At 38.8% G+C, this 27,387-nt stretch overlaps 1 protein-coding gene across 3 annotated transcripts in view; it reads left to right on the forward strand.

Moving 5' to 3' along the window:
* uckl1b (uridine-cytidine kinase 1-like 1b) overlaps window positions 1–27,387 on the forward strand; it is a 124,592-nt gene that overhangs the window by 59,622 nt on the left and 37,583 nt on the right. For all 3 annotated transcript variants that reach the window (XM_043710408.1, XM_043710407.1, XM_043710409.1), the window contains exons 6-7: window positions 6,813–7,002; window positions 12,090–12,151. In XM_043710408.1, coding sequence (XP_043566343.1) covers window positions 6,813–7,002; window positions 12,090–12,151 — 252 coding nt within the window. The remainder of the gene's footprint in view (window positions 1–6,812; window positions 7,003–12,089; window positions 12,152–27,387) is intronic.

Here is a 27,387-nt window from a genome sequence, read left to right on the forward strand (position 1 = left end):
CACCTTAACCTCCTTCCACCTATCGCATTACCAAGCCCCTCTCCCAAGTCCTTCCTCCCTACCTTTTATCTTAGCCTGCTTGGCACACCTTCCTCATTCCTGAAGAAGGGCTTATGCCCGAAATGTTGATTCTCCTGCTCCTTGGATGCTGCCTGACCTGCTGCGCTTTTCCAGCAACACATTTTTCAGCTCTGACCTCCAGCATCTGCAGTCCTCACATTCTCCCAGACTTAACAATAATTCAGGTTTGTTCAATATATAATTTCAGTGGCATGACACTGTGATCTTTTGCTGTAAATTCTGTGTCTTATGGTCTGATGCTCCACAACCACCTGACGAAGAAGTAGTGCTCCGAAAGCTAGTGCTTCCGAATGGACTGTTTGACTATAACCTGGTGTTGTGATTTTTAACTGTGGTTGATATTACCTTTTTTTTAAAGCCACCTACAGACAGAGTAGGTTTTGTAACTGAATATGAAACACACAAAACAAACTTCCAGTAGAATCCGTGACATTCAACCTTGAATCTGGGTTCACCTATTTACTTGTAAAACCTTTTATTATCTATTAAGTATTTGTCTGTCTGTACACGTGGTGTTTGGCCATCAAATTTAATACCGTTGTGCCAAGATCAGTGCCTTCCGATTCCAGTATGAATCAACCATTCAGTACGATCATAGAAATTACAACGGGGAAGTAAACTATTTAGTCACATCTTTACTGGTTCTAATTCTTCAACTATATCTATCTCCTGCGATCCTATGTCTCTGCTCTTGTGTCGTACCTTTTATTGAAATAGTTAAGAATTCCTTTCCTTTCTCTGTCCCAAAATGTTTAAAGTGTTCCAAGTGTCAACAAATATTTGTATTTATTATTTACTTCTAAACCCCTTCTGTGTGACGATCCTCAAATTGTGTCTCCTAGTTAATGAATTACCAATTAGTGGTAACAATTTTTCAGTGTTCAAATTGCAGCATGTTTTGAAAATCTTCCTTAGATCCTGTTTAATGTCTTTTCAACTGTGACAAGTCTTGAGTATGGTGTTTATACTGATGTTGAAATCTTTGAAAAAGCAAGTGAATATCTCATGAAAACAACCGTGTCTAAGATAGTGTCATCATAGCATAGATTGTGTTGTTTCCTTAGTGCATGATGTTATGGACTGGCAATCAAATGAAATGTGAAGCAAGGTACTAAAGATGCTGAAAATATGAAATACAAACAGAATGCTGGGAATACTTAACTAATCAGGCATCAATTATGGAAAGAAAAACAGCTTAATGTTTTCATTTGATAATTTTTCATGCTAATAACCATAAATGTCAACTCTGGGTGGAATCATCTTCCCCTTGGCACCTGCAAATGGTTGGATCATCCTCAGATTGGGAATCTCATTTCACTAAAATGCTTGCCTGCCTGTTGCTTTTTCCCAGGGTAAATTAGTTATCAATCCCCTTCGACGACTCCATCCCAGCCAGGGGGATCATTGCAAATGCAACTATCCTGTCTTTCCCTGAAAGATGTTTGAAAGTTTCAATGAGATCACCTCCCACACACTCTGGAATGCAAGTCTAGTATTGTGGACTTCAATCATAGAATCCCATACCAATCCTCCAAAGAACATTCCATCCAGACCCATACCTCTATTCTATCCCTGTAACCTCACATTTGCCATGGCAATCCACCTAACCCACACACCGTTGGACTGTAGGAGGAAATTGGAGCACCCAGAGGAAACCCACACAGACACGTGGAGAATGTGCAAACTCCATACATACAGTCGTCCAAAGCTGGAATCAAAACCTGCCCCCGATGTTGTGAGGCAGCAGTGCTAACCACTGAGCCACCATGCTAACTCAAAACCATCCAATTGCCCTCTTTCACCCGTAGCTCATTGTCCACAAACTGCTATACTTCTCTGCATTTCCTCTCTGTGTAGAGAAAAGAACACATAACACTGTGAACGATTCAGCCTCCAGAAGGGGCTTGAGATTAGATATTCACTGGGATGTTTCTCCAGTGACAGACACTGTCAGTCAGTGACAATATCTGGCTCGCTGGTAAAGACATAGTCTTACAGGAGGTTGCAGCAGTGACTTGCCGTGACTGCCTGAGCTTCCTGAAGCACTAATGGGCAGACATCTCATGAAGGTTTATCTTCTTTTGTTGTCTCCTTCCAGCTGTATTCCTGATGAAGGACTTTTGCCCGAAACGTCGATTTTACTGCTCCTCGGATGCTGCCTGAACTGCTGTGCTTTTCCAGCACCACTCTAATCTAGACCCTCCTTCCAGCTGGATCTTGTCTGTCCCTGCAGGACATCTTGGATAGATAGCACAATGTCAACTGGTGCTATGGCCTCTGCCCTTGACCTTCAGCAGGGACAGCCAGTGCAGCTAATTAAGTTGCTCTCATACTGTGCTGAAGACTGCTAACTGGGAAGTACATCTTCAGCTGAGTGCTATGCTGGACAGATGAAGTGCTTTATAAGAGACCATCACTTATTAACAGTGAAAGAATTCTCTTCTGAACAGTAACTTCTTATTGGCCAAGTTTTCTCAGGTTGCTAGTTTCACAGAAGAAACCATTTCCACTGTGGAGACCCTAACAACTTGCTGACCGGTTGGAAGTCCAGTCTCAAGTTTGGAAAATCCAGGAATTAGGCTTAAAACAAGTCAAAATTGTACCCTAACAATGACCTCAACAGATTCTTGCATACTAAACCTGTTCCTAACATGCATTTAAATCTGCCCGGGGGAAATCTTTAAAGAGGGTTGAATAATGTCAAGATCCGGAGTTAATGAGAATTCCAGGACATTTACACCTTATGAGCATCAGAACCCACTTCCTACAGGCTGGTAAAAGTCTGCCCTCTGTTTCTATTAAGATGCTAAAAATTTGAATATAACCCACTAAATTGTTAGTATTGTGCAGTGGAAAGAATTCTCCTAGTGTTTTGGGAATCACTGGTGGCCTTAATTTTAATTTTATTTAACTTGTTATTCATGGGTGCCAGCTAAAATTAGAGCAGGTTATTAATTTATGCAGAGTGTCAACTATTGTTCCTCTGCAATTGACAAGTTTGGTTTAATGTCTGTTTTTGTAATTACACACTTACATGGATATATTCATAAATTATGAAAGTAAGTAATATCAAAATGGATGGCAAAAGCTTTTGTGAGTATATGAAAGGAAATAAAATGGCTAAAGTGACTGTTGGTTCCTTGGAAGATGAGGCTGGGGAGTTAATAGTAAGGAACATAGAAATGGAGTCAATAAATCAATATTTTGCTTTAGTTTTCCCAGTGGAGAATATTAATACCATTTCAATAATAGGTGATGCAGAAGTCAGAGAAAGGAAGGAACTTAGAACAATCATCATCACGAGGGGAACAGTACTGAGCAAGCTGTTGGGATTGAAGGCAAAAATATTCTCAAGGTTAATGGCCTGCATTTTAGTGTCTTAAAGGAAATGGCAGTAGAGGTAGTGGATCATTTGGTTAAAATTCCCTTGATACTGGAAAGGTCCTTGGCAAAATGGTAAATATAACACTCTCTCTCATTATAAAAGGGAGGGAAGGAAGTAAAGAGTAGAAAACTACAGACCAGTTGGTTTAGCAGGTTATTGGGAAATTGTTAGAATCCATTACTAAGGAAATACTAACAGAACATTTGGAAAGTCAAAGTACAATCCATCAGAGGGCACTGTGATTTTATTAAGAGTAAATCGTGCTTGGCTAATTTGCTAGAGTTCCTTGAAGATGCAACGAGCAAGATGGATAACTGGGAAGGGAGCAAATTACTGTGGATGCTGAATTCTATACTGAAAACAAAAATGCTGCAGATCACAGCAGGTCAGGCAGCATCTGTAGAGAGATAGCAAGCTAACATTTCAAGTCTAGATGACACTCTTCGTCAGAGTGGATAATGGGGATGCTGTAAATATTGTATATCTGGACTTCCAGAAGACATTTGATAAGTGTTGCACATAAAGTTAATACATGAGGTAAGATCACTTAGGGTAGGGTAATTTATTAGCTTGGATAAAGGATTGGCTAACTGAAAGAAAGCAGAGAGGAGGGAAAAATGGGTCCTTTTCGGGTTGGCAAGATGTAACTAGTGGGATACCATAGGGTTCAGACCTCAGGCCTCAACTATTTACAATCTATAACAATTTTGGGGATAAAAAGTACCAGAGCCAAATATGCAGGTGGCACTATAAAATAGGTGGGAAATTAAGTTGTTATGAAGATATTTACAAATAGATATGGACAAGTTAGGCGAATGGGCCAAAATTTGACAGATAAAGTTTAACATGGATAATGAGAGGTTATCCATTTTGGTCAGAGGAATAGAATAGAGAGAAAGTGGAGTGCTTTGGTGCAGAGGGATCTATGTGACTTCGTGCATGAATCACAGAAAACAAATATGCAGCTACAGCAGGAAATAAGGAAGGCATATCGAATTTTAATGTTTCTTGCTAAAGGAATAGAATTTTAAAATTGTACAAGGCATGAGGTGAGACCACACCTAGAGTATTATGTACAACTTTGGTCTCCTTACTTGAGGAGGGATATAGTTGTATTCGAAGCATTTCAGAGAAGGTTCACTGGATTAATTTCAGAGTTTGTTTTATGAAGAGAGATTGAGCTGTTTAGGGTCTATACACTGGAGTTTAGATGAATGAGAGGAGATCTATTTGAGGTATATAAGATACTCTAGGTAATTTACACACTGGATGTTTTCTCATGTGGGATAACCTGGAACAAGATGTCTTCATTTTATGGTAAGGAGTAGCAGATTTAAAACCAGTGAGGAGAAATTACTTCTCTCAAATGGTCATGAGTCTGTGCAATTCACTACCCCAGACTATGATGGATGCTGGAACATTGAGTAAATTTAAGGAGGAGCTAGATAGATTTTGTTTTGAACAGTAACGAATTGAAGGGTTATGGAGAACAGGCAGTAAAGTGGAGTTGAGGCCAAGATGAGATCACCCGTGATGATCTCAAATGGCAGAGCAGGCTTGTGGGGCTGAATTACCTTCTCCTTCTCCTGGTTCTTACGTTCTTATGAATTAGGAGCAGGTATAGCCTCAGCCTTTGCTTTTGCTCTGATTTGATTAGTCCTTGCTCCTGTGTTCCCACCTACTCCTAATAGCGTTTCATCCCCTGGCCTATCAAGAGTTGTCATCATGAAATGGCAAAGGCTGATGTTGGTGCAACAAAGCACTCCTAGTAAAATGTAATAAGCTCAATGGCTTGAATTTGCATGCTGGGCTGGTATAGCCCAATCTCAAATTTACTTCATGTTGGATCATTACAGCCAATAGAAATAGGAACCAGGTATACCAGTGATGTAGAGACAAAAAGAAGTGCAGACGCTGGAATCCGAAATAGACAGGCAGGTGGCTGAAATAACACAGCAGCTAGGCAGCATTAGGAAGTGGAGAAGTCAACATTTTGGGTGTAACCCTTCTTCAGGACCCTAGTGATGTAGGCTAAGTTGAAGCCTGCAGCTTACCCTGGGGATAAATAATCAGTGTGACAACCTTCTGTTATTAGCCTTCTAAAGTAGCAATGAAAGCACAATTGATTCTTAAAAATTTGGAATGACTAAAATCACTATTAGTACAAATGCAATTTTTTGTGAAGTGAATAAGTTTAAAAAAAAAGACAAAGGTATTGTGGACAGCACGGTGGCACAGTGGTTAGCACTGCTGCCTCACAGCGCCTGAGACCCGGGTTCAATTCCCGCCTCAGGCGACTGACTGTGTGGAGTTTGCACGTTCTCCCCGTGTCTGCGTGGGTTTCCTCCGGGTGCTCCGGTTTCCTCCCACAGTCCAAAGATGTGCAGGTCAGGTGAATTGGCCATGTTAAATTGCCCGTAGTGTTAGGTAAGGGGTAAATGTAGGGGTATGGGTGGGTTGCGCTTCGGCGGGTCGGTGTGGACTTGTTGGGCTGGATGGCCTGTTTCCACACTGTAATGTAATCTAATCTATTGGATATAGCCCAAAAGGAAATTGGTGCAAAGTCCTAAATGTAAAAATAAAACTGCTGTAATGTACCTTATGTCATAGAAATACATCTGATGATATGTTTTTCTAAATACCCCTGAAATAAACAACCCACCAGTTTACTTAATTCAAAAATCCTTTATTCAGAAGATGCTGCATAACCTGAAGGAAGAAAACTTTGTGTCAGTGTTCAAAAGCACTATGATAGTGCTTGTAGAATCAGAGTTCTGTTCATCCGTTTTCAAAAATGTTTTCACAAGTGCAACCATAATTGAATTGAAATAAAAAGGAAGCATTACTTATTAAATTGAATGTCAAGACTTTCTATTGTATTCAGTGTTGATATAACTGATTACCTGGATGTTTGTTCTCCTCTACTGATGTGTTCAAAACATGTATGATGTTTTGGAAGGGTTTTGTAAACACTCTGCAATTTAGAACTGACCAAAGGAAAAACTTGCAGTTTCAAGTAGAATACTGGTAATGGCAATTAAATGAACAGAATTATTTCATCATCCTTTCTGATAGGAGAATAACCACACAAGATATACATATATTACAAAACTATTGTCAAGTAAAACTATTGAACTGTACTTCCTGTATTTAAATGAAATTAACGATGTTTATATATAAAAACATTAAATACCACAATTTGTTTTATTCACAATTCTGGGGCTTGTGATCTTTCTTGAAAAATCACACTTCATTTCTGGTCAAGGAGAAATCTGTTTTTTTTAGAAATGCTATAAATTTAAGTTTTTCATGGAGAATGCTCAACAATGCTGCCTTGTGCTTGTAGCTATTGGACATGAGGATCTTTGTCGACACAGATTCTGATATTCGATTAGTACGACGCCTACGTAGAGATATTAAAGAGCGGGGCCGTGATATTGAAGGAGTCATCAAACTGTACAACAAATTTGTAAAGCCATCCTTTGAACAGTACATTGAACCAACAATGCGTCTGGCTGACATAGTGGTTCCAAGAGGTAAAACTCACTGATACACAATTTTTAATTTGTTAATGCAATGATCATGAAAACCAGTCATAATTAAAGCTTTCAAAAGAAAAGGAGTTGTTATTACAAAACTATTATCAAGTAAAACTATTGAACTGTACTTGCCTTATTTGAATGACATTAACAATGTTTATTGAACATATTTAGCTTCACCATTGAAATTGAATAGTTTGATATTCCCTGATCCAGTCAGGCCAAGGCTTTACTAATGGCATTATTTTTATATGAATGTTAACAGATTTAAAATAAATGAGTTAGTTCTGGTGTGAGTGAATGAACTTTGGGTGGAAAATGTAACTTTGGGAGGCAGATGATGGGAAGGCTGCCCCAAAGATACAAAGTCATAGTCATAGAGTCACACAGCATAGAAACAGACCCTTCAGTCTAACCAGCCCATGCCGAACAAAATCCCCAAATAAACCCATTCCATGTGCCCACTCCTGGCCCATGTACCTCCAAACCTTTCCTGTTCATGCACTTATCCAATCCAAATTGTACCTACCCCCTCAGGAAGTTCATTCCATGTGTGAACTACCTTCTGTGTGTTTTTTTTAAAAAAAGCCCCTTCTGTCTTTTCTGAAAATCGCTCTCTTTAAAAATGTGCCTCCTGGTCTTGAAATCCTCCATTCTAGAGAAAAGACAACTACTATTAACTCTATCTATACCTGTCGTTATTTTATAACATCTATATGGTCGCCTCTCAATCTTCAACACTTCCATTTAAAAAAAAGTCCCAGTCTATCCAGCCATTCTTTATAACTCCAAACTCCTGGTAACTCTCTCTCTTCTGAACTCCTTCCAGCTTAATAATATCCCTCCTATAATTAGAATCAGAGACAGTATTCCAAAAGAGGCCTCACCAGTGTCCTGTACAAACCCAACACGACTTCTTAACTCTAATACTCAAAGTACTGAGCTATGAGAATCTCATTCAGTTTTGGTATTCCTAGGTAATTGTTGTTATGTTAACTCATGGGTTGTAGGCATTACTGGATGGACCAGCACTTACTGCCCATCTCCAGTTGTCTTTGAAAAGATGGTGGTGAACTGCCTTCTTGAATCGCTTCAGTCCATTTGGTGTATGTAGACCCACAATGATGTTAGGGGTGAATTTCCAGGACTTTGGCCTGGTAACACTGAAGAAATGGTGATATATTTCCAAGTTGGGATGGTAAGTGCCTTGGAGGAGAAATGTGAGTGCTAGTGTTCCCATGTATCTGCTATCCTTCATCTTCTTGATGATGATGGTCGTTGGTTTGGAAGGTAGTGTTTAAGGAGCCTGGATGAAACACTTGTACATTGTGCACGTTGCTGCTATTGAGCATCAATGGTGGAGAGAGTGAATGCATGTGAATGAGATGCCAACCAAGTGTTGTCAGTAGAAAGACAGAAAACATTTCATGAACATGAGGTCAGTTTAGTTCACAGAAGTTAAAGGCAACGAACAGCTCTATTTCAATACCAAATAAATTCTCAATATTTTGCAACATGACAACACTCCTCCACAACACACTGTTTAAAGTTCAGTTCGCAGTCCAAGAGACCCGCAGAAAAGAAGTTATTTCAACATTGGTGTTACTCACTGAGCAATGCTACCATGCACTTCAACATGAGGAAGCGAAAGGAGATAGACAATCCAAAATCGTGGTCAAAGAATAGTGTATTTAGGAAGCTTTGACAGCACTGAGGTGATGAAAAAACAGAGATGCTGTACAAAGAGCATAATGGTTGAAAAAGTGTCCACTGGTAATGGGGAATAGGAAGTCTGGATGTGTTGGAAGAGAACCGAGGATATATGAATGACATAAATGTATGGAAAAGGATGAGATGAACAATGTGAAGATGAGGACATAAACATTAAAATCAATTCTCTAGGATGCAAATGGCTAGTGGACTTTATAGAAATACCTTGGGGTAATACTAATAGTTGCTAAATTTACTTTTTGTCATTAATAACTCTTCCATTTAAAGAGTTATCCTCCGTTGAAGCTTGAATAGCTTGACGCCATTACTTGAACGTTCCTATCAAAGTCTTGACTTGAAACCATACCAGCATTCCTCCACATTCATTCTGGAATCCCTTCATAATAGCACTGCTGTAGTACCTGTCCTGCAGTGACTCAAGAAAGTGGCTCATTACATGTTCTCATGAGATGGACAATAAATGATGATGTTTTTTGCCAGGACACTCATTCTATTGACAAAATTTAAGAAAATATTTTCTGATTAGATTTATTTGTTATATTTTTGAATTGAAACCTTCTAACGTCTGTTTCAGCTCAAGTGAATAGTGTACTCCCTTTTTTAAAACCAGCTTCACTTCTGAGAGCAATAAGGAGCCGAATTTTTATCCCAGAGTTGGACGTAACTAACATGCTAGCAACTCTGAGCTGTCTGCCAGTGTGTTTGTCTGCCAGCATGTTTTCACATTCAGGAAAGCATTTCTGGGGAATGAAGGCTCCTCATTTAACAGTAGCAAGTAACCCATTGGCCCAATTGTAAAGCACCAATTGAGGGCAGTCTTAAATCAGCAACTGGACTTTCCATAGTCTGGAATGGCTGGTCGTCAGAGGTAGAATAGTAATAACTTCCTGGAAGTAGGACTTGGGTAGTGCAGAGGCACACCCAGTATGAAAACAGTAGCCAAGACAAGGGTTCCCACTTCACTATCATAGACAGGCAGTTGTAGTCACAATATATTTTGAATCATTTGCTAGTCTCAGAGATCAATTAGAGCTGCAAAGTGTGCTTTTTTGTCTTGCTAGTCGCCTGATCCAGAATTCAGCCAAACTTGAGGATCAGGACCCTGCAACTAAAATTAACCTAATGAATTCCAAACCTGGAAATACTTTAGGCAACAGAGGTATTTGGAAGAATATTTTATGCCTTTATGTCAAATTCTCTTAACCTCAGATGCAAACAGTTCAGAATCAAATTGTAAACCTAACCTAACTCAAACAAATTATTTCAGCTTTGTATAGTTTTGTTTTGTAATTGAATATTTTTGTGTGTTGTGCCAACTGGATTAAAGGGCAAATTCAGAGATCCTGTGGTCCCACAACTGGAGCACAAGACAGACGCGGGAACAAACAATCCTCTAGCCTATATTCCCATCGTGTCCTGAAACTCTGTGTGGAATACAGAATTGTTTAATATTTCACAATATATCTTTTATAATTATGAAAATCAAAGAATTTTGTCTCATTTTCACTGTATACTCCATAACATTGTCTTTCCAGTTTCCCCACTTTCAATAAATCCAGATTTTTTAAAAAAAAATTACCAATTTTTTTCTGAAACTTAGTGGGGTTTCATCTGGCATTCAGAGGGAAAGAACTTGATCTAATTCTCAGTGCTGCTGTGTTGTTAAACATTGTTATTTTAAACACTAGACTGGGGATGGTGCAGTTTTCAGATTGAATTCTCTTTACCTCATGTCAGCTATTAAATTCTCTGAATTCTACAAAACCTAGGGAACTGGGTCAAAGTAAATAAAACCGCTGATATAATTGATATAACTTTTTGGTACAATTTTAATTAGTCAATACCTTTTGGCAAGTTCTGCAGCAACTGTTTTTTATTTGACCATTTTGTGTTAAACTGCCATTAATGTGTGAACCAAAGCTATTTGTCACTTTGAGGATTGCCTTTGCAATATTTAAATGTTTGAGTGTTATAAAAAATAAGTTTGTATGACTGTGTCCTTGAACCCCTTTAGCATGTAGCAAACTCCAATTGTAAACTTTAGAAGTTGGCTTTGCATTGGAGGAATTTGCTATCCTGAGAGCTAAAATCATTGAATCCCTACAGGGTGGAAACAGGCTATTCGGCCCATCGATCCACACCGACCCTCAGAAGAACATTCCACCTAGACCCACCCTATCCCTGCAAACCTGCATTTCCCATGACCAGTCCACCTCACCTGCACATGGGAGGAAATCTGAGCACCAGGAGGAAACGCGTGGGGAGAATGTGCAACTCCACCCAGTCAGTCACCCAAGGTTAAAATCGAACCAGAGACCCTGGCGCTGAGAGGCAGCAGTGCTAACCACTGAACCATCAGGAATCCATACAGTATAGACAAAGGCCATTTGTATTATCTAGTCTGCACTGACAGTTTAAAGGAACATATTGAAGCTAAAACCTTTAAAACAGTGGAAGTGTTAATAAAGGGGAGGCAAATTGAAATTGAGAATATATTGCATTCTATATGGCAATTGTAAACGATGTTGCTGTCATTAGCATTCTACTGATTTGACACACATCCAAAATGCATGTTCAAATAAATTGGGCAATCTTGAGCTCCCAGTGAGAAGCAGTGTTCAATGGAATTGCAGGCTGGAGATTCAACATTACAATCTTGAAGTCCAGTCAGTGTCCAACCCTGTTCAGTGAGACTGTATTCTGGAAATGCAGGGTCTCTAAATTCATATGATTTATGCCTTTGATGTTTAAATATTTCACACCCCGATGCAATTTAAGCAGACCCGTGTCTTGAATTCAGATGGAACTTTCTTTAATCCTGCCTAATTCCAAAATATGTCCAATTTCTAATTCTTACTGTTACTCCTTTTATTTCCTAGCAATACTCACATATAGCAATCCTTAACAAAGCCGAGGTCTACATGTTAATAGGTTATTGATGAGAAGTTGAGTCATAAAGGAGTGTCTGAAAATTAGATGTAACAAAAATAAGAAATTTAGAAATTTTTGTCAGTAATCAGCTCATTTCTGAAATTAAGTTTCATTTTGCATCATCAGCAAAATAATTTCTCTGGTGCGATTTCACCCCTTTAGTTTCACTTTTATCTTTTCATGTGAAAACATTCCCAGATGTTCCTAAAGCAGAGACAACCACATAAGCCAGGACAAACTTATTTAATAAAGTAAATGAATATTGCTTACCAGCTAACTAAATACCAGCTGTGGCTTCACAAAGGATGCAATTTCTATTGAGAAACAATGTGGGGGAGGTGACAAAAGTTAATTTGAAAACACATCATTTTTGCAGTACATGTCCCTGCAATCAATGTTTTTATCTACTGCTTTGTTTTAAGGAGGAGGAAACATGGTTGCCATTGATCTAATAGTCCAACATGTCCACAGTCAGCTAGAGGAGGTAAGCAGAATTCTTTTTAACATGATCACTTCTACACTTCATAGGCGATTGTGTCAAATGCCTTTCCTCTAACTACACAAAATTATAAAGCAACTTTATTGTACACATGATGAGAGCTCTGTTTATCGAAAATGCAGTTGATCATGAAACAACCTCTGATAGCTGCTTCACTGTAGTTTGCTGTACAGAAATGTTTCCAACATCAATAAAATTTCTGATTTTTCTTAGGATATGAGCAAGAGACATTTTGACAATTAAATCAGCCACTAAAATTAAATGGTGTGAAACTTGATGTTTGCTAATTGCTGCACTTCCTTTCCTAAGTCCTTAACCCTTTCATCATCATGCTGTGCTTGAGAAAAGGAAAGGATTTCTGCCTTTGACATATTAATTTTTCTTCATAAATATAAGGTGTCATAGGTGCATTCTGAAGTGCACATTACTATCTTCAAAGCATTTTGTTTCGATGTATGTTCTGAGTAATGTTCCTCCATAAGGAAAGAATCTGAAGCTGCTGCATCTGCTGGCTCTGTTTAATGAGTTAACAGCATCGTCTGTCTGAATAAAGCAGCTAAAGTCTTTTTGACTAATTTTTAATGATTGACTCTATTGTCCCATTTTATCAGCTCACTTCTCCATTCATTTTTTATTTATTTTTATAATTAGGATGTATTATAATAATGTTATGATTTAAGAAGGTCATTTACTTCAAAAACAACTATTTTTCCTTGTTCTTAATCCATGAAGCGAGAAATCTTAGCAACAACTAATTTGACCTGAAGCATGCAATAATTATGCAGCCATTGTCTGAGGCTGCAATAAGCATTAAAAAAAAAATCTTCCATCACACCCCATACAAAATACATTTAATTTTATCCCTTCCATTGGGTATTTGACATGTATGAATGATATTGTGAAGAAATCACAAGCCTTTCTTTCAAGTTCAAATGCAAGGCAAACAGATCAAATCCATGGCCTACATCACAGTACCTGAAATGAATGCATTCCACAATCACTAGACTTTATGGAAAGTCCCTTGAGTCAGCTGGTTGTCTTGTGGGAAACTGATAGGGTAACTATATGACCAAAAGCCAGCAAAGACCTGATGCAGTTTTCATTGTTATGCAAGTTAATACCAGAGATGTCAATGCATACATTGGGGTTTGCATATATCCTTCCCGTGCTGATGAGCTACTCTGCTGCTATCCTGTGGATTAATGCTGGAGAACAAAGGTAGACATGACCTCAATATAACCACAGTGAAAATATCTCCTTTCTATTTGTTTTTGGAAACTGGTATCTCATTAAAGGGAAACTGTTTTTTCATGAAGCTGTATGGTAAACCTTAGTTCAATTAAGGACAGAAAATGGCCAGGACTCTTCTAGATCAACCTGGACCCATTTTTGAAACAACTTGCTTATGAATTCTGAGCAAGTAAATAAAAAGATGTGCAGAAAATTCTTAATTGGAATGGTACACTTTTAAAAATAATGGTTCTTTATGTATCATACAAGTTAAAGATTCACACACCAGTCCATTATAAATAATCAATAATTTAGCTGTTGCAAATTTATCTGTCTCCAGCACCATATTTGAAAAAGAACTTAGAGTCCTCGAACCTTTCCTGTTTAGCTGGTACAATAAAATGACTTTACTGAACATTTAATAACCAAGTAGTGGGCCACCAAATGAATAGGGGGGAGATAATGAGAAGCTGATGACTTTAATGAATGCTTGTTTACTCAAAGTATATCAACAAGATGTCAAAGCTGTAGTTTATGTCTCTGATGGGAGACTATATCCATTTGTTAAAGAGTATTTGATTTCCAGAAATAACACTCTGTGAGTTCCCCTTTACTTAGTTACATTACGTTTCTATTTATTGTTCAGTTCAGAAGACAGCTCATTGACTATTAAAATACTGAAAAGTTCAAGACTTTGGTTACAGTGAGCTTTCCATCTATATCACCTTTGACATTGTCACAGAGAAAGGGATTCATATGGCCCATACTTGTATCAAAATCCATCTTCAAATATTTTACATTATAAAATGACTAATCAAAAATTAAATCAAATACACCTAAGTGGTTCCAGGCAGGGGGTCGTACTTGCTAATTTCATATTTAAAAGATGCTAATTATTTCCTATGATATCAATCAATTGCTTGGAGTTAGAAGTTCGTTGTTGTTGTTAATTCATTTATTAAGACAATATAGTAAAGCATGCTGTTTTATAAGAAATGCAACTTCAGAATGAATTAATCAGATTTTCAATTAGATTTATTTGGTTCCTGACTACACTGCTCAGACACTACTGCGGGTAGAAAATTCACAAGTTATTGTTCTGTCTTCTGGATTAACACTGTTATAAGCTGTATATTCATGCATCAAAATGCATTGTTATTTTCCTGTAATTTGACTGCCCTGACAGATCGAGTTATTGTTGCTGGATGTAAGGTTTCATGCTTGTTTATTTATGAAAACAAATTGGCATGAACAGTGCAATAAGCATCTCTTGTTGCTGGAATTCATATCTGACCTATTTCTTCCAAACCCAATCTAATTTGAACTATGTAAATACCAATAATTAAATACATTCAGTCCTCGTTTTTTGTGAAGGAAAGGAGCACAGACTTCCCACAGATGTTTTAAAAAAAACTACAAAAAAATTGCCTCTCTATGTATCACGATGGAACACACAATGTTTATTGTGTGAGAAACTGGATGAGAGAATGAAAAGAAATTAAGATGCGATCTGAGGCCTACCTCCATAAGGATGCAGATCCATGAGTAGAAAATCAATGGATAATGAATATTGAGTGAAGTAGGTTATCTCTATAAATTTTACAGAAGTAATCAGGCCAGAATGTTAAGTAATATGATTTGTAAAGTGCCCCATGTCAGCAATAGAATGCCTGTTACTCTATAAGCATAGTCTTCTAGTATCTGTGTACGATTCAAGTTAACAGTTGGTTGGTAGGTAAGTGGAATAAAATGTGGTTTGTAGTGGTATCTTTTCATTCAGTATATACTGACCTTTCTGCATGTACCTTTAATGCAACAGCTTTGCTTTGTGGCAACATTTTCACCTTCATTCACATTGTGGTTTTTTTTTCTTTTTCTTATTTTCCAAAACACATCAAAGCTCTTAATGTTAATTTCATCTATTGAATGAAAATACAGATGGATGAAAGATATTAACCAGACTTTTTTGAGCTGTTTCACGTTATGCTGATGTTAGTACAAATTCATTCGATAGAACATATTTAGTAAATTGCATGTCTTGCATTGAGTTTCCATTGCAATGTAATGATGCCTATTTGACCTTTTTCAGCTTCTGAATTTCCATTACTATTTAAAGCAGTGAAGCCTTTTTTTTTCTTTAACCACATATTCACTTTACTAGCACTGGTTGTATTTTGTTGAATTATAACTGGTTGTTGATAAACTGTAGAATGCAGAACACCTGTATGCATCTATAATTGACTAAAATCCTACCTATTGTTTAAGTTGAAAAAAGTGTACCATTTAAATATCCCTTTAGGAATAAAATGATTTGGGCACAAACCAGTAAAAGCAAATTTCCTGAATGATTCATTCAAAGTATCATTTAATATCTGATAGGATTGTGAAGGCAAATTGTACAAAATATAAATGAAGGTCATGTTCTCCAACTAGCTCACCCTTACAAGTAAAGTTGTTTTTCACCTGCTCCCATTGTAGAAACTGTCTTTTAAAATGATTTTATCTATATGCCTCTATGCTTGATAGAAATCACATGTCTAGCCTTTATAGTAAACTTCCATTTCGTATAAAACTTGATAAGCTGATAGATTAAACTGCTTTAATTTGAGACAACCATTTCCAATCTTGAAAATAAATGGTAACATATCCAAATAATTTGAACTGCACATGCATCACAATACACTGAATTGTATTTGGTGCAAATTAAGCTTCATAACATGTTATTGTTAGTTTAATAACAGACTTTACTATGGTTTTTCACTCACAGTTTCATGGATACATCATTTATTATTTTGCATACTGAGATTTAATTATCATTTGTGTTATCATGTGAAATGTGTATTGACCATGATAATAAATTGCTCTTAGCAAACTAAATGATAAATAAATGCCAAAAGAGGAGTTATGTTGTCAGCAGAGGAGACAAGACCAATACCCAAGAGAGGCTCTTGAAATGGTGAAGGTATTTGACGTGTTTGTTGCAGATAATGTGTTCATTACAAAAGTACAAAACTGAAGGGTGTTCTTTTGGATTGAGTATCCAGAAAATCTTGCTGCAATTATTGCATAAAAATGATAACTGATGCATGGATAAATTGCTTGGGAAGGCTAAATGAAACTAGATGAATTAATTCAATAGGTATGTGGATGTGTTTTTAAAGACTGTGTACAGATAGATATGATCAGATAGTAACATTAAATTAAAATACTCTCAAAGTTGGAGGCCTGAAAAAGAGTGAAAATGTTACAAATAACTCAATAGGTCAGCAACCCTCCATGGAGAAAGCAACATCGAAAATGGTTAGAACTTCAGAAACATAGGAGCGAGTGGATAATTCAGCCCCTCAAGCCTGTTCTACCATTGTAAATCATGACTGATCTCCTACCTCAACACCAACACCATTTTCCCATGCTGTCCTCCTATCCCTTTTAGTCATTTAGTAACTAGAAATTTATTTTGAATCTATGCAATGGCTGAGCATCCACAGCCCTCTGGGGTGAATATTCTAAAGGTTCACCACTCAGTGATGTAGTTCCTTCTCACCTCAGCCTTAAATGCCTTTTATTCTGAGACTGTGTCCTTTTCGTTACAAACATCAAATACAGGGCAAACATCCTTTCTGTATTTATTCTGTGTATCCTTTAAGAGTTTTGTAAGTTGCTTCACATTTTTCTAAACTACATAAAATATAGGCCCCATGTCCTCAATCTATCCTAATAAGACCATGCCACCATTCCATGATGTCTGGTGATCCTTTACCACACCCTTCTTTCTTTGGCAAGGAACCAGAACCGCACACAATACCATATGTATGTTCTTGCCAATGTTCCATACAACTGAAATAAATAACTTTGCTCCTGTAGTCGAACTCTCTTACAGTAAAGATTTGCCTTCTGAACTGCTTGATGCAGCTTCATACTAGAATTCAGTGACTCAAGAACAAAGACACCTATGTCCCTTTGGACAATACTTTCTGACCTCTCAAGACAAAGCTTTTCACTGTACCTCAGTACACGTGACAATCAGTTCAATTCAATTCAATTTAAGAAATAGCCTAACCCTTCATTCCTCATCCCAAAGTGAATAATCTAACAGTTTTTTCCACGTTATAATTCATCTGCCATGTTCTTGCCCACTCACTCAGTCTGCCTTAATCTCCTTGAAACCTCTTTGCACACCTCACATTTCCAACAAGTTTTATCTCCTCTATAAACTTGAAAACACTGCAATTAACGCTCACAAATAAATCATTGATATGGATTGTGAACAACTGTGGCCCAATCACTGATAATTGTGGTAGCACACTGGCCACTGTCTGCCAACTTGAGACTGACCCACTTATACTGATTGTGTGCTTTGTCAGTGGGGTGTTGGAGAAGCACAGCAGTTCAGGCAGCATCCAAGTAGCAGGAGAATCAACGCTTTGGGTAAGAGGCCTCCGATCCTCAATTCATATTAGTGTTTTACCCAAAATCCCATACACTTTAATTTTGTTCACTGTGTGGGACTTTAGCAAAAGCTTTTTGAACGTCCAAATTCTCCACATTCTCAAAAATACACTATTATGTTTGTCAAACACATTATTCTTTCATTAAATCCACGTTGACTCAGTCCAATCAGACAATTATATTCTAAATATCCAGTGAATGCATACTTTTTCTGCTGGTTCCACCAGTGGAACGGAGACTGATGGCAGAGTTAATCATATGAAGGAAGGTTCCCGATCACAGATGTAAGAGGGAATAAAGGTAGTGACAGATTGCTTGTCAACACGAGGCTAGATCCACATTCGTTGGGGAGGGACCTTTTAAAAATGAATTAACATGCTATACACACCCAATAAATAGCATTTTGCCAACTTACATGGTGCCTTTTGCAATTACCTCTGCAGCCAACAAAAAACATTTGCCCTCAGATTCACAAACAGTTGAAGATGATGTGCAGAAGGAAAGATAGTCTTCCTGATATATCGGAAGTGAGTAATTTCTTTCATGGGGAGCTTTGCCAGACCATTGAATAGACTCTGGGGAGATCCAGGATTATAGAGGGAAAGTCAATAGTGAAGTCCTCAGAGTCCATGGTAACAGTGGACAGATCAGTGCGACAAAGGGATGTTCAAGGATCATGGATGGCTGGTGGAGGATAGTTGGGGGCAGGACAAGGGTACGAAGGGCAGTTGGTAATGGGGGTGGGGGGAGGTCAAAGCATAAATAGAATTTGGGTAAGGATGAATAGCTTGAGGATCAAAAAAGGAAGGGAAGGACAAAGAGTGAGGCTAACAACAGATGAAGTTATCCTGACTAATATTTGGGGTTGTAACTTCTTGTCAGTGCTTTAGTCAGTTGGGTCTGATGGTGACCTAGGTTCAGTCAGTGACACTGAAACAGTGATTTGGAAACTTTAAAAAAAAGTCCCTTAATCTTGCGATTTACGAAGGCATCTGGGGAAGACACATTTTGGCACTTAGACTGTGACATGCTACTCAGCATATTTTTATGGTCTGAAGGAATGATAATTTAAATATTAAGTTTATACAGGAAATGCCACGCCTACCACTGAGAATGTTTAAAAGGTTGACTAGCTAATTAATACTCTGGTTCTAATCTCCATAATTTAAAAAGTGAAGCTTTTCCATACTGCTGAACTTAATTGGTTAATTTACTAAATATAATATATTTTAACCAAAGTACTAAAATAGATTGTTTTTGTTTACTGATTTTTTTTAATGATTCAAATTATTTCCTGTATAGACTTAGTATTTCTCATTGTTGTTGAACAAAGGAACTAAAATCTTGCTTCATGTTGTAAAATAGCTTAATCTCCCACTCTTTTATTCCCAAGTGAGATTTAACTGAACAACATACCTAATTCGGTCTGAGTTTAAAGTTATCAGACTGTTTGTTTAATTAGTTTCAAAGCTCCAGAGAATTACATTCCTATTCTGCATTGCCATAACTGAGATGACAATAGTTGTATGTTTGTAATTGTAGTTATTTTGCTCTAATAATCGATCTTAAGATGTAGTTCCTAATTTAAAAATGTGTCCAGAAACTTATCCTGTGGAGAGGAGAACCATGAATATGTTTATTATGACTTTGGGTTCTTTAAAGTATGGTGCCATCTAGTGTCAGGGGTGATTGTCAAAACTTTTGTCAATATTTTGTTCCTTTTAATATTGCCTTATGTTGATGTGGTTGTCTGCTTCTGTTGCCATTATATACTCTCACAAATGTTGGAATCATCAGAAGATAAAGGAGGCAACAACATTAGATGCTGTAGAATGAATCAGCTATATGGTGGTGTAAGAAGGGGAGGAGAGGGTTAAAAGGTTGTGTGTGCTATGTATCAGCTTTCCACCTACTTTATGTAGCACGTCTGCTGATACCATTGTGCCAACCTTGGAAATGAGGCAGTACTTCCAGCCAAACAATATATTTTTCAATGGGCAGATCTCATTTATAGTCTTGTTTTAAAAGAACTTTTGTGTAAATCAATCCTGCTGCCTCATGCCCTGACAGATGGGGAAATTATTCAATAGTCTCCTTTGTGACTGGAAGTGGTAATGCTACTCTATGTAGCTTACCTTATACTGGGGAACCATTCCCTTGGGCTTGTGATCTGATTATTTTGCACCTTTGGCCCTGACATCCGTGCTGGTTTCAGGTGGGATACTGTGCAGATTCTTCTAAATGATGCCTTAGCACAAGGCTCCCACTGAGCTTTCTGTTGAGGTGTCTCTTCTGCTCCAGATCACCCTTCTCACTCTGATTATACCCATATTAAAATTGATCCTCCTGATTCTGCTGCTTTGTTGAGGTGAGGCAATGAACTAATGGCATCACTCAATGACATAAGTAACCTGAAAGAGTAGAAGCAATGATACTTAAAATCAAGTGAGAATTTGCAAGTGAAATATGAAATTTGCTATTTGGCAAGTAACGCATAAGTTAGTGGGCTGAATAAATTTGGATGTGGTGTGTACATTTCTGAAGCTAAATGATACATAGAATCTGTAGCACAGAAATTAGCCCAGTCAGTTTATTCCAGTATTTATACTTGGTGAAGATCCTGCTAACCTCTGTCTTATCTTTAACACCATATTCAATTGATTTCTTCATCGTGTCTTTATACAGTGCCTCTGGGTAGTTTCTCCGCCACTGGGAGATTGATGTGTGGCCTCATCTGCAATTAAGTGGACTGGGTTGATGTGTGTACCAATGTAATGGGAATTAAATCCACCCAACTGAAAAAAGAAAAGCAGTTTCCACCTCCTCATCTTCAATTCTCATTCCTATCACTATCATTCCTCATTGCTCTCTCATCTAAGCAATGAGAGCATTTGACTTATTATGACCTTCAGAATTCTGAAGAGCTTTTGTGCCATCCCTTAACTCTAAAAGTGCTAATAAGTGAAAGACCTAATTTCTCAAATCTCTTTTCCAAAAATGCAACTCCTCATCCTATTACTAGATTGGATTGATGCTGTTTTATATTCTTTCTGCATGTAAGAAGAATCAGTGCTCAGACTGTATCCCAGCTTTGAACTTCTGTAACGTTGTGTATTTTTCCTGATTTTAGCAAGAGAGTACATGTCTGAGCATCTACAGTGGGAAAACAGCTTGACAGCATTACTGTGGATGCTACCAATGGAGAGGTCAAAAGATGTATTTGATATGCATTTAGAATCAGTATATCATGCTGAATTTAACTACTGAGGAATTTGAGGTCTATGCTGAGAAAATAAGCTTCTTAAATTTTCATTTGGTATTTGTTAAGATTCAAGTTAAATATGGTTAAAGCTGATGAACTAAATATGTAACAACTAGATAACTAGACCAATATTGTAAGGGAACAAATTAACTTCTGGATTTTTTTTTATATCAATCTAACTTGGAACAGAGTGCATATAATTTGCATAACATGCGCTACCAATACTGATTGAATAGATAGGTGACATGCATAAGATGTAGCAGACCTTTACCATTTAAATAGCCTGATTAAGTTGCTTTCAGAGTTTGGCCTTGAGCAATATTTGACATGCATTCCTAAGCAATCTGAAACCAGGCTCTTATTTCACACTTATAGGTTCCGCTTTTAATTTGTATCTTGTAAAGTTGGGTTTAGGCCAAGATTACTTCTCTTTCTCAACAGAAGATGCCAGAATCACATAATATTTCCAGCATTTTCCGTTTTTATTACTTTCAGCACCATTGCATTATTGTCGGATAAATCCAAAATTGGAATGTTAACCTTTGTAAGTATCGACAAATTAAGATGCATGAAATTTAATGGGAAAATGAATTTTAAAATAAAACCATAAAAATAGTTACAACACAAAAGACATCATTTTGCCCATCTAGTCTGTGCTGGCTCTCTCCGTGACTGTTTCAGCTGATATGCCACTGCCTCCTCTACCCCTTCTAGCCCTGCAAACCTGATTTCTCTAAGTATTTATAGTGTTTACTTTATTTTACTTCACTTTCACTATTAATCTGCCTCCAACACCCCTTTTCAGGTGGTACCTTTAGATTAGATTAGATTAGATTACAGTGTGGAAACAGGCCCTTCGGCCCAACAAGTCCACACCGACCCGCCGAAGCGAAACCCACCCATACCCCTACATTTACCCCTTACCTAACACTATGGGCAATTTAGTATGGCCAATTCACCTGACCCTGCACATCTTTGGACTGTGGGAGGAAACCGGAGCACCCGGAGGAAACCCACGCAGACACGGGGAGAACGTGCAAACTCCACACAGTCAGTCGCCTGAGGCGGGAATTGAACCCGGGTCTCTGGCGCTGTGAGGCAGCAGTGCTAACCACTGTGCCACCGTGCCGCCCACCTTGTAGTTGAAGATGTATAATTGGCCCTCATTTTATCAGCAAATGATTACTAGAGAGGCTTATCCCTATCTTTGAATGGCAGTTAGAGAATTTATTTTACTGATTTCAATTTAATTAGTCAGTTTCACCCTTGGAAGATTTGGGAGCAGGAAAATAGGAATACTGGTGGAGGCAAATATATCATAATTTTCTGGCTTTGGTACTTAGCTGTCAGAAATAGGAACAAAGCAGATGTGAAAACTCATTGTTTCAGCCCCTGAATATATTTATAAATGTAACTTATAAAGGCAAAGGTGGTGGGTATTCCTGGACAACATGCCTTGATATAGACAATGAGATATGAATTCACACCAAATGAAAGAGCAATTGTCCAAATAATTAACAGTTAGAAAAAAAGTGATCATGTTCTGATAATTGGTCAGTCATTAAAAATTGGCACTGTATGCAAAATTGTTATTGAGGGGCTTAATCAAATGGATTACATAGCAAATAAAACAGATCTGCAGATTCTGTAAATCAGAAACAAGAACAAATTGCTGGAAAGGCTCAGCAGGTCTGGAAGCGTCTGTGGAGAGAAATCAAAGGTAATGTTTTGTGTCGGGTGGCCCTTCCTTAGAATTAGGAACTTAAGCTCAGTTCTGAGGAAGGATCACCCGACCTGAAACATTACCTCTGATTTCTCTCCACACATGCTTCCAGGCCTGCTGAGTTTTTCCAGCAATTTCTGGATAACATTGCACCTCTTTGAATCCTCAAGAAATCTCCTTGTAATTCATACCCAATAAATGATTCTTGAGGTAGAGTCAATCACGTTACCTAATTTTCATGCAGCAAGGTTCCAGAAAAGTCAAATTGTGACTGCCAGGGTAAGTTGTTGTTGCTGGTAGTAGTTGACAATAATGTTGGCTAAGACACCAGGAGGGCTCATGTGATATGCATCCATATAAATGAGGGACAATATCTCGATTTGGTGTTTCATCCAATATCAGGAGGCAACCCCCTAGGATGAAAATGCAGTGAGGCAAGTTCAGTGACCTCTCATAAGTTATCAAGGTCAAAACATATATGTTCAAAATCCATACCTGAACCAACTGCAGCTCTAAGCCACAATAAAAAGCTTGTACACACCAGCAGCTATTCATCTATGGTGGTCACATTGCCCAAACAGATTGCACTCACATACTTACCTTTCTCTTGCAGACTTCCTCTTCCAAGATAAGTTAGTGAACAACCAGAGCTAGCAGGTGCTGACTGGAGAGGTTTACCTACAAATCTTAATTTGTGTGAAGGAGGTGGTGCAGGCTATTGTTGGGAAGCCATTTGCTGATGCTGTCATTGGTAAGAGGCTGACAGCATTAAAGAAGATGACGGTATCTTCTTTCTGAATTTTCCTTCTAGCATCCTACCTCTTCCTCGTCTTCCACTCTGTTTGAATCTATAAACTGTAGATGAATAAAACTAACAAGTGGCATTCATGTCTTGCTCTGCCATCATCTTGCCAGAGGTGGCATATATGGAGACATCTAGGTGGCCTAGTGCTTGAATTATGGAAGGTTAATATGCAGGTACAGCTAGCAACAGAAATGCTAATAGAATATGTTTATTGCAAGGGGAATTGAAGCCAAGAGAGACAGTTATATTTCAGTTGTACAAAACTTTGAGACTGCATCTGTGTACAGTACTGGTCACTGTACTTCCAGTGCTGCATTGGAAGCAGTTCAGAGAAAGATTACTAGACTAATATCTGGAATAAGTGGAAAGGCTAGCCTGGCTGGGCCACTATCCTCTGGAGTTAGAAATATCAAAGGTGATTTAATTTTAACTCGATTTGGGACCCTGTTGAAAGGATGTTTCCTCTTGTGGTAGAATCTAGAATCTGAGGTCATTGTTTAAAAATAAAGGTTACTCATTTAAGACACAGGTGAAGAAACTTTTTTTTTTCTCTTCGGTAGTTAAGAGTTTTTGGAATTCTCTTCAAAAAGCAGTGGATGCAGACTCTTCTAAATATTTTAAGGCAGAGGTTGATAGATTCTTGATTACAAAAGGAATGAAAGATTATTGGAGATATGCAGGAATGTAGAACTAAAGTTAAACTCCAATCATCAATGAGCTTATTGAATGGCAGAGCAAGTTCAAGAGGCTGAATGGCCTCCTCTTGTTGCTTGTTCCATAGCATGGAGGCACAGTCTACACATGGCACCACACCAAATAAACTGCAGTCAGGGCATGAGGCAAGAAAGGAGAAAGCAACTCACAAGAGGGTGAGGTCACACAAGTTTGAGTTGAATACACGGGTGAGAAATAAAACACAGCAACAGATGCTGGAGATCTGAAGCAAAAATAGAAATTGCTGGAGAAATTCAGCATGTCTGGCACCATCTGTGGAGACAAAGCAGAGTCAACATTTTGAGTTCAATGTCCCTTCGGAACACTGAATTGGACGCTGAAGTCGAAACATGACTGTTTTCTCTCCACAGAAGCTACCAGACCTGCTGAGATTCTCCAGCAATTTTTATTTTAGTTTCAGATTGCCAGTATCTGCTGTCCTTTGTTTGGTTCCTCATCTGTGTATTTGACTTTGAAACTTGTGTTTCTGAAGCAATTTTTAGTTTTGTTTGTTACTCAGTTGTAGGCTTTGTTAGTGCAGTCTACAGGAGAATGCTAAATAAAAACCAAAAGAACAGTGGATGCTGTAAATCAGAAACAAAACAGACATTGCTGGAATAACTCAGCAGATCTGGCAGATTCTATGGAGAGAAATTGAGTACAGGAGTTGGGAGGTCATGTTGCGGCTGTACAGGACATTGATTATGCCACTGTTGGAATATTGCATGCAATTCTGGTCTCCTTCCTATCAGAAGGATGTTGTGAAAATTGAAAGGGTTCAGAGAAGATTTACAAAGATGTTGCCAGGGTTGGAGGATTTGAGCAATTGGGAGAGGCTGAATAGAACATAGAGAACATAGAACATAGAACAATACAGCACAGAACAGGCCCTTCGGCCCACGATGTTGTGCCGAACATTTGTCCTAGCTTAAGCACCCATCCATGTACCTATCCAATTGCCGCTTAAAGGTCACCAAAGATTCTCACTCTACCACTCCCACAGGCAGGGAAAAAGTTTCTGACTGTCTACTCTATCTCTTCCTCTGATCATCTTATAAACCTCTATCAAGTCACCCCTCATCCTTTGCCGTTCCAATGAGAAAAGGCCTAGCACTCTCAACCTATCCTTGTACGACCTATTCTCCATTCCTGGCAACATCCTGGTAAATCTTCTCTGCACCCTCTCCAAAGCTTCCACGTCTTTCCTAAAGTGAGGCGACCAGAACTGCACACAGTACTCCAAATGTGGCCTAACCAAAGTCCTGTACAGTTGCAACATCACTTCACGACTCTTGAATTCAATCCCTCTGCTAATGAACGCTAATACACCATAGGCCTTCTTACAAGCTCTATCCACCTGAGTGGCAACTTTCAAACACCTATGAACATAGACCCCAAGATCCCTCTGTTCCTCCACCTCACTAAGAACCCTACCGTTAACCCTGTATTCCGCATTCTTATTTGTCTTTCCAAAATGGACAACCTCACACTTGGCAGGGTTGAACTCCATCTGCCACTCCTCAGCCCAGCTCTGCATCATATCTAAGTCTCTTTGCAGCCGTAAACAGCCCTCCTCACTATCCACAACTCCACCAATCTTCGTATCATCTGCAAATTTACTGACCCACCCTTCGACTCCCTCATCCAAGTCATTAATAAAAATTATGAACAGCAGAGGACCCAGAACTGATCCCTGCGGAACTCCACTTGTAACTGGGCAAGGGCTGTTTTCCCTGGATTACCAGAGGTGAAGGGGTGACCTTATAGAGATTCATAAAATCATGAGGGGCATGGATAGGATAAACAAATAAGGTATTTTCCCCGGGGTGAGGGAATCCAGAACTAGAGGGCATAGGTTTATGATGAGAGGGGAAAGATATAAAAGGGACCTAAAGGGCAACTTTTTCACAGAGGATGGTGATTGGATGGAATGAGCTGCCAGAGGAAGTGGTGGAGGCTGGTACAATTGCACAGGTAAAAGGTATTTGGATGGATATATAAATAGGAAGGGTTTGGAGGGATATGGGCCGGGTGCTGGCAAATGGGGCTAGGTTAGGATATCTGGTCGACATAGATGACTTGGACGGAAGGGTCTATTTTTATGTTGTACATCTCTATGACTCTAAATCAGAGTTAATGGTTCAGGTCTAGTGACTCGTCAAGGGTCACTTGATCTAAAACGTTAACTGATTTCTTTCCATAGATGCTGCCAGACCTGCTGAGCTTTGCCAGCAATTTCTGTTTTTGTTACAGGAGAATGTTGATGGGTATACCTAATAAAACACTTGCTGCATGGGAAACCTGACAGCCTGTGGTAAATGGCAAGGAACGTGGAGGATTCTGACTCCAATATGACACAGGGCTTGGTGCAAAGCTTGGATCACATACTTTACAGTGGGGGTGGAGAATGACAAATTGTGTGTTCTTCTGGACCCAATCATGATGTAGCATTTGATAGTTGACATGACCTTTTCTATTGAAGCACACACAGCAACTTCCTATTACACTGCTGCAATGGAAACTGACTTCTGGCATGCAAGGTAAATTTGCTGCCATGCCAGCTGGCACTGCTGTCATCATCGATGTTTCGGGCAAAAGTCCTTCATCAGGAATAAAGGCAGAGAGCCTGAAGCGTGGAGAGATAAGCTAGAGGAGGGTGGGGGTGGGGAGAGAGTAGCATAGAGTACAATAGGTCAGTGGGGAAGGAGATGAAGGTGATAGGTCAGGGAGGAGAGGGTGGAGTGGATAGGTGGAAAAGGAGCTGGGCAGGTCGGACAAGTCCGGACAGGTCAGGGGATCGAGTTTCTGGAGGTTAGAAGCTAGGATGAGGTGGGGGAAGGGGAAATGAGGAAACTGTTAAAATCCACATTGATGCCCTGGGGTTGAAGTGTTCCCAGTGGCTCAACATTTCAACTCCCCATCCCACTCTGCCGAGGATATGGAGGTGCTCGGCCTCCTCCACCGCCGCTCCCTCACCACCAGACGCCTGGAGGAAGAACGCCTCATCTTCCGCCCCGGAACACTTCAACCCCAGGGCA

This window comes from Chiloscyllium plagiosum, chromosome 20, assembly GCF_004010195.1.
Source record: "Chiloscyllium plagiosum isolate BGI_BamShark_2017 chromosome 20, ASM401019v2, whole genome shotgun sequence".
Classification (NCBI taxonomy): Eukaryota; Metazoa; Chordata; class Chondrichthyes; order Orectolobiformes; family Hemiscylliidae; genus Chiloscyllium; species Chiloscyllium plagiosum.